The following is a 16,575-nucleotide window of genomic DNA, read 5'->3' on the forward strand; positions in this document are numbered from 1 at the left end:
TTGTTTAATTTTATTTGTAGTGCTTGTCTAGTCTCCCAAAGAGTACCCCTGTTTGTAGGATATCCTGTGCCCACCAGACCCTGACTCCACAGAACTTCCCATCAGGATGACGTTTCAAAGCCTGTCCTCTATGGCTAGCCCACCAGACACGGGGTATAACCCTATCACAACATAGCAATTGCACTGACTTTTCAACAATACTAAACAGGAAATAATCTGATAAGTTAATTTGGGTAACAGTGGAATCAATAGTTAAGTTACCTTGATACAATGGTCAATTTCTTAACCCAAAGGAATAAACTAACAGTGGAGCATTTTCAGGTGCTGGGATTAAATAGGGGAATAGAAGGGTAAGTATACCTTATATAATGTCATAGAGGTATTCAGCATAAACATAAGTAATGTGTATGTGTGTGTGTGTGTGTTTCATAGTCCTGAGTTACTCGAAAAAATATAGTTTCTCATTCTGCTGCTACTACAATATTTTAAAATCTCTCTGAGCATCACTTTCCACATATGTGAAAAAAGTTATAATACCTGTGAATGCCCTCCACTAAAGACCACTAGAAACACACCTGAACTTTTAAAAGTTTTATTACACATTGCTGAAGGGAGGATGCATGGTAGGGTGAACCACAGAGTATTAGACAGTAGAGGTTTGCCCTAGATTGGGTGTTGCATGGAAGTGAAAACAACTCTGTGGTTCTGTAAGTTAACAAATCTTTCTTACAAGGAGCAGACTAGAGTGAAGCTAATATCTGTACTCAGTAAAGGAACAGTGGTCACTTAGAGAAAGGAATGTTTGGTATTTGGTTTGCACAGTGACCTTTCCTTCATTTGTGCTTAGACAGAAAGTATAAAGTGGCTGTGTTTGTGTCACCTCAACCCTGTCACAGAGTGGCTGTGTGTGCATTGCACGTTCTATGTGCGTGCTCACGTGCAACGTGATAAAAGTGTGGCCCAGCTATGAGCATCAAACCAGCTTCCAATGACAATGTGAACTTGTGTCAACCAAGTTCCTGGATGTCAGAGCCTATTTAAGAAAAGAAAAAAAAATAACCTAGTTTTTAAATTTTCTCTGTTTTTTTCTTTTTTGTGTTTTTTGAAGAAGACATGAAGAAACCTATGTAACTAAAAATAGAAGCAAAATGGTTTTTTCTCCTTCCATCCCTTCTTGCTTTCTTTGTTTTTTTTTGTTACATAGCAAAAGTATTTTGAAAATTTTTTACTTTTATCTTTACAATTAATTTCTTCTCCTAATTCATATAGATAGTTTTGGACTCTGAAATGATGAGGAAATCTTAAGAACGTTAGTATCTAGATAATGCTTGTGAAATGCAGTAGCTTTGACATACAATTGTGAGAGTGCATTCCAGATTTTGTCTCCTTTTAGCATGCACGTATTTCCAAACTTGTTCTAAATGTTTGTATTTGCAATTAATGGGACAACTGACATGGTGAGGATGGTATAGGGGGAGGGGGAGGAAATGTTGCTGTTTGTTTGTTTTTGGACTCAAGCTTCTTGACAGAGAAGTCACTTCTTAGAAAGGGGCAGTTTTCTCGAAAGAGGACTTCCTGCCCTCATTCCCCCAGGTCAGGGATGGGGCCTCCGATGGGCCTGGGAGATGATGCTCTGTCAGATCTCTGTTCCTCCAATTATCTTTCTGTTAAACATCAGTTCGTTGTTGGTTTGCCACAAATCACGTGGAGTGCATGGCTTTGATTGTGTAAGCAAACAGAGGTGGCTGACTTGAAGACTGGGGGACTGGCAGGTAGGTTCCTTGAAAAGAAGGAAGGCATATTAAAAGAGGAGGGTTAAAATTACCTTGGATGTAAAATAACTAAAGACAAAGGTTAGGAAATACTAACTACATGTTCACCTACATGATTTCATGGGAAAGAAAACAAATAGGCACCAAAAGCAGGCCCACCTATGTGATTTTACTAGGAAAGAAAAGAAAATCAACAAAGTTTTTCATACTAGAGATTCCTAGAGAGAGAAGTGCCTCAGTACTGGGCCTTCTGCGTGCTTTTCATGCTTGTTAATATGAACCTCCTCTGGGTTCACCAGCCTCAAATGCAGGTAAGGATTTATGAACGTAAAGTAATAATTATTATATTTTTATTATCACCATTTTCTCCATAATATTTGTAATAAATGCTATTTATAGTATAAGTAACACTTCATATTATAATGAATATTTATTATTACTTCTGCTAGTTTGTTAAAACTCTTTTTTTTATATTCAAGCAACTTGTTGGCTCCCAGTTAGCAAATAGTTACAGAGCTTTTATCATATGGCAGACACTGGGTGTGACACTGTCCTGGAGAGAGTTTTCAAGGAGTCGCTTCATAGTCAAGTCATCGTGAAGCTCAGAACTATAACACTTCTTGTTAATATGAAACCTCTTAATTGCTTATATCTTTACCTTGTTGACATTCTTAAATCCCTGTATGTGTTCAATTATCAGTATTTAAACTATATTCATTATCTCATTGAATTCTTACAGGGACTCTGTTAAGGAAGACATTGCTGTTTTTTCTTGTTTTTCAGATGAAAAGATTAAGGCTTACAAAAACAAAGTAACTAGCCCAATTTCAAACGGGTGCTAAGTACCAAACCAGGATTCACACCCCAGACTCTCTCCTTCTGTACAAAAGCATCAAGAGCCACTGTGCTTTTTTGCCTCATTTAAAAGTGATTTTCTGGATATATTGCTTCCATTTATATTTGGATTTAGACCCTTGTTTTATGCTGACTATTAAGTGCATGAGATATTGGCCAACCAAATTCTGCTTTCTAATGAGGGGAACAGAGCCTTTGTTTTCAGAAAGTTCCAAATCCAAAGACAGGAGTCAGGTGTCTTTTCCACAGCATGTTTATCATTTTATACTGTATTTATTTTTGTTTATTCCAGAATTATGGCCCTGTGATCAGAGTGTATAAGAAATTCCTAACACATAAAATTAAACCCAGAGCCAAATTAGTCACATACAGTAATTGTTTTATTTTAGGTTCCCCTAAGAAATATTTTGTCTTCTTTATTTATTGAGTGTATCCTATGTTCCAAATAGTGTGCTAGATACTTAGAAAGCACAGTTAATTAAGGTTGCCCTTATAGGCTAGCCTGTAGGATATATGGACATTCAAATAGATATGACAGTAGTGACTGATAAATACTCAAATATCTTATAAAGCAGTTGCTTGAAATCAGCCATGTTAGGCATATTTACACCACAAAAATCTGCTAATGCTACAAATCATGTTTGGTGTTTCTGTCGTTGTTTTCTGTAGTAGAGAATGGGGAGTGGGGAATGTGACCACTGAGTTTAGAAATCCTCTTCCTCTGCTAAGGAAGAGGTAACATTGGTGCTGATGAGAACAGCACCAGGTGTTAGACCGGAGAGTCATGCTTGACCTTGGTTCAGCAACCTTGGTACTTGAGTTCTGGCTAGGAAAGAATTCAGAGTCAAGACTCAAAGTTAAGAGAAAGTTTATTTAGAGAGTCACAGAAGTAAAAGAAGTGAGTGGTAGGATAAGTAAAATCAGGAAACAAATTACAGAGGAAAAGGAAAGGGATCCATTAGAGCTTAGGACAAAGAGAGAGAGAAGGAGAAAGCTCCTACGGGTGGGAAGAAGAGGAGGAGGGAAAGGGCTCAGGCTTGTTTCTTAAAGAGTGTATTGGGTCCTCGATCTAAGGGCTTTTAAGGATGGAGGTTTTAGAGAAGGTCCCAAGGGAGGACCTTAATAGAATATTCATCAGCTTTCTAGGTGAGTCCTTTCAGCATTGTGATCTCCACTGATTAGTCAAAGCCAGGGCAAGGGGGTCATTAGTCAATAAAGCTGGTCCTCAGGCAGCCCTGTCACTTGTCTGGTTTTGCTGTTTTTTTGGACCTAGAGCTGAAACACCACTGAGGTCTAGATGTATTTGATGTAGGTCAGAACCTCCTTGTCCTGGGGGCTTAATGCTTAAGGGCTATTCTCCAGTCCCCTTGCTCATTCCCCCTCTAAGGGAGTCTAACCTGCATGACAAGCAACATGTCAGGGGAGGAAAGGTCAGAAGAGGATCCAAACCACAGGACAAGTAATATGAAAGGTCAGGGGATCTACACCAAATGACCAGCAATATGCAAGGGGAGGAGAGGTCACCCCGGGGACCAGGTCCTTGTTTTCCCAGTTTTGCCATTGCTAGGCACCTGGGACTTTCCGCATGGTGACCTTCTGTAACTGGACCATCATCCTTGTTCTGCTCCTGCCAAACTGCCTACCACACAGTAAGGTCACATGCTGAGAATAAAAGGTAAGGGGGGCATGATGGACAAAGAGAGTAGAGATGTTTGGAATAACTGTTGAAAAAATAAGAAAAGCAAAAGACTGAGACCAAGTGAGAATACTGTAGTTTTTAGGTATATGCAAATAATTCTTTGGAAGATACACTAAAACTGTAAATAGCCATATAATTGTGGTGAAATTGTGAATTTCATATGAAATTCTTATTATGGGTAACAAATAAAAATTTTTTCAAAAGTAAGGGTTCTGATTAAAACACTGTCATTAAATTAAGTGAAAGAGAACCACATTGGATAAGTTTGTCTCTGTTTAAGGTTAAATTTCCTTATAGTTTTGCTGTACATAATTGTACTGACTGATCTGTCAATTAAGTGTTTTTAAAAATATTAGTGATGCCTTTCATTTGTATAATGTATTATACTTTACAAAGTGCTTTGACTGTACATTATTTCTTTTGATTTCATTCATTTTTGATCTCTGGTTGACATATTACTATATTTCAATTAAGCTACTGGGCCTTCAACCAGACATTTTGAGGGAAGACTCATATAAATGTAAATTTAGTTTATATCTGATGACTTTGAGATAAAAAGAATAAACTTGAAGGAAACTAATAAACCCAAATGGCTAGAAGGTTTTTCAGAAACATTTGTAGAGGACGCATGGACAAAACTAAAGGGGAAGTGGGGATGGCTGGGGGTGGGAGGAAGACATGGAGGGAAAATGGAGACAACTCTACTTCAACAACAATTAAAAAACTCCAAAGGGCTAGAAATATGTGGCATATGGTGCCTGTTTAAGAAATAGTTTTATTGTAAAAAATGATATGTGGGTTTGTCACACAGTAGGGCAATAGAAAATACTTACAGATCAGTGACAAAATTAATTATGAATTGTCTCTGTATCTATGAACTAAAAAGATCTAAGTTAAATTATTTTCTTCAGTCAAAAAATATAAAAGTAAGGGGAAGAATCATCAAGGAATTTTTATAGAGGACACATGGACAAAGCCCAAAGTGGGTAAGATCAAGGGTAGGAGGTGAGGATGGGGGCAGGGGGCCATGCTGGGGGGGAATGGAGACAGCTGAACTTGGACAACAGTAAAAAATGTCATTAAATATATAAAAGTAGAGCTTTTAAAAAGTTCTGTATCTTTTCTAGAAATAACAGCTAAAAATCATAAACACAAGTTTCTACTAAACTACTCTTTTAGACTGGAGATTTTACAGTTTATTGGTCTGTTGTCTGTAAAAGTTAGAGATCATCTACTCTAGTATCAAGAGTATTTATGAAAGATTTCAAAGCAAATTATCATAGTTTTGCAATGAATTTTTAAAAGAATTCAAGATACAGATGTTAAATATAGAGATTGATTCTTTTAAATGAAAAAGAAAAATCTCTTGACATTCCAGCCTTGAATTTAGTGGTTTTTACTTGAATGAGCCTGTATCATGTGGGTGGTGGTCTTCTGGCTCTTCCTAAATTTAGGAGAACAATCCAAAATATATTTATCTCTTGAGGGCTTTAATGCTCTTTCCTAGAACTTTTGGAAGCACTCATTGTCACAAAGATAATAGTGGTTGAGAAATTTTGGAGGTAGTCAAAATTTTTATAACACTTACAACCTTTTGAAAATTCTTAGAATGACCTTTACAAACCAAATATTTGGCACCTTTTAAACCTTGAAGGTAACTTTTTCAAGCTATCCCTGTTATTTATATTTAATGACTATTCCAGTACTTGTAGTAAAATCTTACTATTGAACAGTTGTAACTATTATTTAGTCTAGCCTAAGCTAGTTTTTCTGTGTAAGAATTATGTACTATGAAGTCATTTCTGATAAACTACAAATGTGCTTAATTGCTTAAGGGTAGATAATGTACAACTATGTAGCTGTTCTATGGCATGTTTTAACAGATGACTAGGGCATTTAGAATGGCAAATTACCTGAACTGAAATGTACTACTTTTTTAGTATTCTTCTTAAAAATGTCATTTGTAGGCCCTGGCTGGTGTAGCTCAGTGGATTGAGCACAAGCCTGTGAACTGAAGGACCATGGTTTGATTCCCAGTCAGGGCACATGCCTGGGTTGCAGGCCAGTTCCCAGCAGGGGACGCATGAAAGGCAACCATATATTGATATTTCTCTCCCTCTCTCCTTCCCTTCCCCTCTAAAGATAAATAAATTTTAAAAACTTAAAAAAATATTAAAAAATAATAAAAAAATAAAAATAACATTTGTCCTCAAAGGTTTAAAAAAGATAAAGGCAATCTCTTTTTCTAGCAGAATGTTCATCTCTGTTTACTTCCTCTAATTACATCTTGATTATTATTCATGTATTTTTCCACTCTAGCAAACAAATGCTATACTTTCAAATAAATAAAGATTTTTTACTAAATCACCGCTGTCAAATTACATATGAATTTATAAAAAGGAAAGTTGGTAGTTGACCTTTTCTCCTTTGTCTTAGCTTCTGTACTGAAGCTGGCTTAAGGTTCACAGTATGAGATTCAAAGAACATTCCTGAGACTATCTTTTTGGTGGGAATTGAGCAAATAATTTATTCCATTTAATCTCTTAACATTTTGTGAAACATTTATGAGTATGCCTATTTTCAGAAATACAATATTTCAAAAAATTGACACAGCAGTTGGGCAATACTTAATCATGTAGATTAATGTTGGGACAATTACTAGCTACTAATACAACTTCCTGATCATTTTACTACATCTCAGTTGCTTCTGTGCCAAGAAAAAACACCACAAATGTTTGCTTTCAGCTTGGCGGTTCCTGTAGATCCTGCTGCGTGTGCTTTTTGCTTTTTCACTTCAAACTCACTAAGAAACTATGAAGGCTGAAATCATGGTTCACTATTGACCTGTTCTGTAATATTAAGCAACCCAGACACCAGACAGAGCATCGAGAGTATCTGGCTGATAACTAAAAAAGGAGCAGGATCCAAGAGAGGGCTATGGGAAACCTCATTCCTAGAGAAGTTGTATTATTAACAAATTGCTCAGAAAATTAAGACCACTCATAAAAAACAAGGTCCTAGAAACCAAAAAGAGTTTTTAGAGGAAAGTGAGAGTTGGACTGTTCAAAACTACGGCCATATTATAGAATGATAATTCAGGTTTGGTGGTCTGTTTGAAACTCCAGAAGTCACCTAGCCCAGTGGTTTTCAAACCTTTTTTAAGCAGCAGAACCACTTCTATTCTGGGTAAAATCTTGCTCTGTATTTCAGAATAAAGCAAATTGAGGCAGTATTTATTTTATGAGAAAAAGTTAATCATCTAATTATGATAAATTCCATCAATAAAAATAATTAGATAATGTAGATAAACATAAGTATTTGAGATATTGATTCTGAGTGACATCTGACATACATATCTAATCTATATTCCAATTTGATTTCGTTATCCATTGAGTAAATATGTGTGGTTTTGAAATTTGTTTTTAAAAATTCAAACCAAATATTTGCACAACCCCTGATTTAGTCCAATAATAGAAGTGAGACAACTAGGGATCATTGAGGTCCATTCACTTGCCAAAATACAAGTTGTTCTGAATCTCAGCATTGTGATTTGTTCTGATGTTTTCCCAAAAAAGGCTGCTCTCACTACTCAGAATAAAAGCATTCATTCATCCTCATATTTCTCCTTTTCTTTCTCTTCTGAGCCATAAAAAGCACGGACACTCACACAACCATTGATTTTCCCACTGTAGGGGCAGCAGAAAAGAGTTCCAAGCACGGTGCCGAAGACAAGACTCAGACTATTATTATGGCTATGAAAGAAAGAATGAAAATCAGGGAAAAAAATAGGCCGGAGGTGTTTGAAGTGATTCAAGAAATGTTTCAGATTTCTAAAGAAGATTTTGTTCAGTACACAAAGGCAGCCAAACAGAGTGTACTGGACGGGACATCTAAGTGGTCAGCCAAAATAACCATCACAGGTAAAAATAAGTCTTACAGTTGTTATGCCGCATTGAGTTATTATGTGTTATAGAAATCACTGCTACAGTATTATAGATAAAATAATAGAATTTTCAATTTTCTCAGTATTAACAAAAAGCCTAAGTGGTACTTCAAATTTCTAAAATATTTACTAGATAACTGAAGTAATTTCTTTCCTATCAATGTCTTGTTTTAATCAAAACTGTGTCTTGGTCCAATTAAAACCTCTTCCCGTGGAAAAAGGTTGGTTTACAGTATATTCATCAATATTGCGTAGTTTACAAGAGATTAGTTTTGTTGCTGCCTGTCACTGATAAATTATACGAGTAGCTAATAATCTCTTCAGTCAGTTTTTCTTAATAAAAAAACAAATATCCTCTTACTTACTCCAGGATCAATACCCCTCATCTATTCATGCCCTGTGTCAAAACAATCTGAGTTTAGTGAAGTCTAGTGATTTGAACTTCTGCAGTTGCTCATACAATAACATTAACAGGAAGTATGTATTTAACACGTTAAGATTTACCAAGCCTCTTAACTTACTGGTAGAATATTTACAAAGTAGAATAAAGATGCTTATTTTATCAGGTTGAGTTGATCAGTACTGACAGCAAACTTATAAACAGACTTTAAACTACAGGCCTTTGACATTATGTTGGATGACTTTTTTGCATATTGTATGTACATGCTTATTTTTCTATATGTGTATACAGTAATGTATATGTGAATATATAGCTGATATGTTTAAACGTGCATGTGTATAGCTACTATTCGCTATAGGCAAAAGCATGTTAGTTCAAAGGAAGGTTTTAGTGTTCAGTGTATTTATTATTTTATTAAATTTTTTTCAAAAAATCTTGTTGCTCATGAGAATGAAAGCAATGGAGGTGCATCTTCAAACCCAGGGACAAAGTGATAGAACATGTTTCCTTCCTTATTATTTTTTGTCTTTGGGGAAACCTTTATATTAAACTGTTAAATTTTGTTATTTCAGTGGTTTCTGCACAAGGCTTGCAGGCAAAAGACAAAACAGGATCGAGTGACCCATATGTTACGGTTCAAGTAGGAAAGAACAAAAGAAGGACCAAAACCATTTTTGGAAATTTGAATCCAGTATGGGATGAGAAGTTTTATTTGTAAGTACATAATGGGAAACTATTACAAATAGTAAAATGTTTGAGTATAAATTAAGACAGGCATGCAAAATATACAGGCAATTATTATCTCATTTCAATAGTGTTTATGCAAATTACAAAGAGAATAAAACTAATGTTATGAACTTTCTTAATATTCTCATACATTTATTGTTTATTCTTCAACTTTGGAAGCAAGTAATACAAAATACTTCAAATGAGAAGGTGACATGATTTGGACAACTTAGCCGGCAAGCAAACAAAAAAAGTTACAACCTTATCTGTAACAGGTTGGCCTAACATAGCTAGGAATTCACAGGCTTNATATATAGCTGATATGTTTAAACGTGCATGTGTATAGCTACTATTCGCTATAGGCAAAAGCATGTTAGTTCAAAGGAAGGTTTTAGTGTTCAGTGTATTTATTATTTTATTAAATTTTTTTCAAAAAATCTTGTTGCTCATGAGAATGAAAGCAATGGAGGTGCATCTTCAAACCCAGGGACAAAGTGATAGAACAGGATTCCTTCCTTATTATTTTTTGTCTTTGGGGAAACCTTTATATTAAACTGTTAAATTTTGTTATTTCAGTGGTTTCTGCACAAGGCTTGCAGGCAAAAGACAAAACAGGATCGAGTGACCCGTATGTTACGGTTCAAGTGGGAAAGAACAAAAGAAGGACCAAAACCATTTTTGGAAATTTGAATCCAGTATGGGATGAGAAGTTTTATTTGTAAGTACATAATGGGAAACTATTACAAATAGTAAAATGTTTGAGTATAAATTAAGACAGGCATGCAAAATATACAGGCAATTATTATCTCATTTCAATAGTGTTTATGCAAATTACAAAGAGAATAAAACTAATGTTATGAACTTTCTTAATACTCTCATACATTTATTGTTTATTCTTCAACTTTGGAAGCAAGTAATAAAAAATACTTCAAATGAGAAGGTGACATGATTTGGACGACTTAGCCAGCAAGCAAACAAAAAAAGTTACAACCTTATCTGTAACAGGTTGGCCTAACATAACTAGGAATTCACAGGCTTGATTTAGCAACACCTTGACACCTGAGAGTTTATGACGAAAGACTTTGGGTAGCACCTGGCCCATCCCATCTGCACCAGCCTATTCTGATGAAATGGTTGGTCATAACTTTTACAACTTCTCATTTTCCGAGGTCATTTATTTTTAAACCTCTAATATCTTGTGCCAAACAGCAAGAAATCACTTTTCTGCCAAGGATTCTTTTCTTTCCATGACTTTTTCTTGGAGAGACATAAAATGATGTCCAAATATCATTTGGCAGAAATAAAAATCCCTAACTACGAATTTTAAAGCTGTCCTTTTTTCCTTCTCTCTTTCTGATATTTAAACACAGATCTCATCGACATGCTAAGTAAGGAAAGCCCACACAAGTGGAGTTCGAACGGGAATGTGGGCACTAACATGTAAGAAATATAGAGCTTCTAGTGTTTATGGCTGACAATGGGAGTGTTAAGACCTAGGTTTGCAAAATCAGTTGGGACCAACTAACAGAGGATACCATGGAATGAGTTAAGGATTTGGGCAGTTTCTCCCTTCAGACTGATGGGAGAAACAATTTTAATATTTCTATTTTTTTCTTTATCCTTTTTGTTGAATTCATTGGAGTGACAGTGGTTAATAAAATTATATAGGTTTCACATAATAAAACTCTATAATAATACATCATCTGTATGTTGTACTTTTGTATTCACCATCCCAAGTCATTTGACCCCCAGACCTTCTTCTACCTCCCCCACACCCCTTTCCCTCCGGTAAGCACCATGCTGTGGTCTGCGTCTGAGTTTTTTCTTCCTTACTTCACCTTTTCCACCTGAGCTGTGCAGACCCTCCTCTCCTGTGACAGCTGCCAGTCTCTTCTCTGTATCTACTAAGAGTCTGTTTCTATTTTGTTTGTTAGTTTATTTTGTTCATCAGATTTCACATACGAGTGAGATTATATGGTACTTGTGTTTCTCTGACTAGCTTATTTCACTTAGCATAATGTTTCTTTGTATTTTAACAGAAGACAAGAAATTAACCAGTAGTCATGGATTCAAATTCCTAAGGCAGTCAAGTAAATGAATAAAACAGGAAAAAGATAACAAAGGAGAGGGACAGAGACTGTGGCAAAGCTGACACCAAGTGACTGAGAGAAAAGAGGCAGCTTCTGTCACCACGCAGTCATGTAAACGCAATGTAGCTAGAGCTTCCGGTTTCTCAGGAGAAGCTGGAAATTTGAAAGTTTAAAAACAGCTTTATTAAGGTATAATCAACAAAGTATAAAGTCTACATATGTCAAGTGTACAATTTTAAATTTTGACCTATGTGGACCTTCATGAAATCATCACCACAGACGAGATAATGAACATACTCGTTGCCCCCAAAGGTTTCTTCATATCCTAGTGAAGCCACACCTTCTAACTCCCACCAAACCAAGGCAGGCACTGATTTGCTTTATGATGCTATAGAGTATTTTTTTTTTTGTTTTTCATTCTCTAGAGTTTTATACAAATAGGTAATTCAGGATGCACTCTTGTGTGGTTCTGCTCAACACTTATTTTGAGATCCATCCATGTTGTAAGGTTTAGCAACAGTTGCTTTTTCATTGCTAGGTAGCATTTCATTGTATCAAAATGTCGTAGTGAGTGCATCCACCTTTTGATGGACATTTGGCTTGTTTCTGGTTTTTAGCTATTAAATATAAAGTGTTTGGAAACACCTGGCATACTTATTTGTATGGACATGTGTATATATTTCACTTCAATAAACACCTAAGAGTAGAACTTCTGGGAATATGTTGAATTCTTAAGACACTTTCCCAAGTGCTTGCACCTTTATACATTTTCACCACCATTATATAGGAATTGTAGGCTATACACATCCTTCCAACACTTGATAAGGCCAGTCTTTTATATTTTAGCCATTTTAATATGTGTGTAGTTATATCTTATAATGATTTTATCTTACATTTCTCTAATGACTTAATGACTAAGCATCTATGTGCTTATGTGCTATCCTTTATCTTATTTAGTTAAGTGTCTTTTTGCATGTGTACAAGATTCATAGTTGTTTTACATTTTATATTTAGGTCTATGATTCATTTTGATTTAATTTATGAAAATAGTATAAGTTACAGACTCAACTTTATTATTTTGCATATAGATTTTAGAAAGTACTGTCTTCCCTATACTAAATTGCTTTTGCACTTTTAAAGAAAGTCAGCTTTCTGTGTATATGTGGTTCTGTTTCTGAATTACCTGTTCTCTTCTACTGAGCTGTTAATCCATCTGGGAGCCAATACCACATGGTCTTGATTACTATGGGCTTACTTTATAAGCCTCAAAATCATGAAGTGTTAGTCCTCCAAGTGTTCCTCTTTCTCAAAGTTATTTTAGCTGTTTACAACTTTTGGATTATATCTACATGAATTTTATAATCAGTTTATTATTTTTCACACACATAAAGACAGTGTGATACAATTCAGATTGCCTTATTGCCCTGGCTAAGATTTCCAGTATGATGATAAATGGACGTGATAAGAGAAGACATCCTGGCCTTGTTCCCAACCTTAGATGGAAAACATTCTTGATTAACTATGATATTAGCTATAGATGGATTATAGATGCCATTTATCCAGCTAAGACAGCCATTTTCTATTCCCAGTACACCAAAAGTTCTGATCAGAAATGGATGTTGTATTTGGTCTAATGCTTTTATGGCATCTATTGAAAAGATCATATCATTCTGAATGCTGTTTTTAAAAATTTACTTTGAAGGTATTGCTTTATTGTCTTTGTGTTTGATTCTTAATCTTGTTTTCAGTGACAAATCTGTTATCATCATTTGTGTTGCTCTGTACCTGTCTTTATTTTTCCCCTCTACCTGTGTTTTTTAAATTAAATTTATTGCCGTGAAATTGGTTAATAGACTTATATAAATTTAAAGTGTATAATTCTACGATATGTCTTCTGTATATTGCATTGTCTTCCCAAAGTCAAACCTTGTTCCATCACCATCTGTTTGGCCCCCTTTTCCTTTTACTACCCCATCTAACACTTCGTTTTCTTTATCATTTGTGTAACTTGATTATGATATGACATGGTGTAGTTTTCTTTATGTTTCTGTTGCTCATTTTTCGTTGAGCTACTTAAAACTGTAGGTTTGCAGTTTTCTTCAAATTTGGAAAACTTTTGACCATTATTTCTTTAAAGATGCTTTCTGCTCCTACCTTTTGGAGACTCCACATGTGTATCTACAGTAATAAGCCTCTTGCAGTTGTCCCACAGCCCACTGCTACTCTGGTTTTCTCTCCCTTTCCTTTCCTCTCTTTTCCTCTGTAATTCACTTTGGATTATTTTTATTGCTATGTGTTTAAATTAAATCACTTTTTAAAATTTTGTCATGTCTAACCTATTAATTCAATCCACTGTATTTTTTATGTGATATATCTTAATTTCTATCTCAGAAAGTTCAAAGTGGATCTTACTGTCTTCTATGGCTCCACTTAACACTTTTTGAAAAAATTAAGACTATTTTATGAGAAAATTCACCAAAAAATTGATGGGAAGGTGCAGTGATTTCCAATATGCCTCCTACCCCCATATCTGCATAGATGTTCCTATTATCAACATTCCCCACCAGAGGCGCATTCGTTACGATTGATGCCCCTACACTGACACATCACTATCACCCAAAGTCCACAGTTTGCATTACAGTTCCCTGTTGGTGTTGTCCATTCTATGGATTTGAACAACTGTATAATGACCTGTATTCATCATTATGGTGTTATGCAGGGTACTTCGGCTGCCTTAAAAATCCTCTGCACTTCACTCACCCCTTCTCCCTCCTAAAGACATGGCAACGACTGATTGTTGTACTGTCCCCATAATTTTACCTTTTCTAGAATGTCACATATAGTTGCCCTCTGAATGGCTTGGGGATTAGGAGCACTGAACCTGCACAATTGAAAACCTGACTATACTTATTGACTCTACAGTTGGCCCTTTGCCTCAACAGATTCAAGCAACAAATAGTATTTTTTTTTTGATCCATAATTGGGAATCCACAGTTAGGAAACCACACCTAAGAATGAAAAAATATCCCTGGCTGGTGTGGCTCAGTGTACTGAGTGTCATCGTGTTAACCAAAGTGTCACCAGTTTGATTCCCAGTTAGGGCACATGCTTGGATTAGGCCAGGTCCCCAGTGCGGGGGGTGGCGGGGAGCGGTGCGGGGGTCAGCACACAAAAGGCAACCACACATTGATGTTTCTCTCCCTCTCTTCCCCTCTCTCCAAAAATAAATAAATAAAATATTTTTAAAAAGAATGAAGAAGTACTGATTTCGATCCATGGTTGGTTCAGTCAGCAGATGTGAAAGCTACTGATTTGAAGGGTCAGTTGTGTTTATTGAAAACAGTCTGTTTATAAGTGAACCCTGGCACTTGAAACCCATGCTGCTCAAAGGTCACTGCAGTTGGACTCATACAGTTTGTAGACTTTTCAGATTGGTTTCTTTCACTCAGTAATATGCATTTAAGGTCCTTCCATGTCTTTTCATGGCTTGATAGCTCATTTCTTTTTAGCACTGAAAAATATCCCATTGTATAGACTATTTATCCATTCTCCTACCAAAGGATATCTTGGTTGCTTTCAAGTCTGGCAGTTATGAGTGAAGTTACTGTAGCATCCACATGCAGGTTTTTGTGTGGACCTGTTTTTAACTCCTTTGCATAAACCAGGAAGCATAATTGCTAGATCATATGGAAAGAGTAGGTTTAGTTTTATAGAAACTGCCAAATTGTCTTCCCAAGTGGCTATACCATCCTGCTTTCTTACCAGCAAAATATGTTGCTTCATATCTTCTCTAGTATGAACTGTTGACAGTGTTCTGGATTTTCCTCATTTTAACAGTGGTGTAGTCATAGGTTATTGTTATTTTAATGCACATTTTCCTGATGACATATGATGTGGAGCATCTTTCCATATGCTTATTTACTATCTGTGTATCTCTTTTGGTGAGGTGTCTTTTAAGATTTTTCACTCATTTTCAATCAGGTTGTTTGTTATCATTGCTGAGTTCTAAGATTTCTTTGAATACTTTGGGTAAAAGTCTTTTACCTTATTTGACTTTCGAAAATGTTTACTCCCCATCTGTGGCTTGTCCTCTCATTCCCTTGACATTGTGTTTCTCTACTTAACTGTTGAAACACATGCACAACTTTTAATTACTGTTTTGTTGTCCTTGACTACCAATTCTAATATATGTATCCATTCTTGCTCAGTTTTGATTGGTCGGTTTTTCTTCTCATTGTATGTCATATTTTTATGCTACTTCACATGCCTGGTTATTTTATATTAGATGACAGACATTGCAAACATTACCTTGTTGTTTGCTAGATATTTTTGGCATTCTGTACATATTGTTGAGCTTCATTCTGGGACTACATGGAATTAGTTTGGTTCTTTGATCCTTGAAAATGTATTAAGTGGGAATGAAATATTGCTTGACAAAATGCTGATTATTCTTCAGTACTGAACCAAAACCCTTCTGACTCTACTGACTCATTAATGACACATTTTCTAGTCTGCCCAGTAGAAGAAATAAGCACTACTTCTGACCTTAGGGAGTACTAAGCAATGCTAATGAAATTCCTTTCAGTGAGCCCTGGCTGGCGTAGCTCAGTGGATTGAGCGCGGGCCTGCGAACCAGACGATCGCGGTTCGATTCCCAGTCAGGGCACATGCCTGGGTTGCAAACCAGTTCCTTGCAGGCCAACTACCAGCAGGGGATGCACAAAAGGCAACCATACATTGATGTTTCTCTCCCTCTCTCCTTCCCCTCTGAAATAAATAAATAAAATCTTAAAAAGAAAGAAATTCCTTTCAGTGGCTCTAAACCTGGTCTTGACTTATTTATTGACATGCATGAATTTATCATCACTCAGATGATTGTTCGAGAGGAACCCTCTGCAAATTGTTGGAGTTGTTCTTCTCTTCAGCACTCCTCTTTTTAGTAGTATTTCCTGTGACCTCCAGCTGCCTTTGTCTCCTCAGGTTTTCAGTCCTGTCTTTGTAATTCAGAGTCCAGTAGATTCCAGCTGGATTCCTACCCCTTGCACAGTGGCCTAGAAACTCTCTCAAGGCAATAAGCTGAAATAATGAAT

At 36.0% G+C, this 16,575-nt stretch overlaps 1 protein-coding gene across 1 annotated transcript in view; it reads left to right on the top strand.

Annotated features, from left to right (window-relative positions):
• UNC13C (unc-13 homolog C) overlaps window positions 1–16,575 on the top strand; it is a 511,573-nt gene that overhangs the window by 196,991 nt on the left and 298,007 nt on the right. Inside the window, exons 8-9 of the mRNA XM_037053932.1 lie at window positions 8,019–8,246; window positions 9,242–9,383. Coding sequence (XP_036909827.1) covers window positions 8,019–8,246; window positions 9,242–9,383 — 370 coding nt within the window. The remainder of the gene's footprint in view (window positions 1–8,018; window positions 8,247–9,241; window positions 9,384–16,575) is intronic.

This window comes from Sturnira hondurensis, unplaced genomic scaffold (genome assembly GCF_014824575.4).
Source record: "Sturnira hondurensis isolate 20B ecotype Veracruz unplaced genomic scaffold, ASM1482457v3 Scaffold0008196, whole genome shotgun sequence".
In the NCBI taxonomy this organism is placed as follows: domain Eukaryota; kingdom Metazoa; phylum Chordata; class Mammalia; order Chiroptera; family Phyllostomidae; genus Sturnira; species Sturnira hondurensis.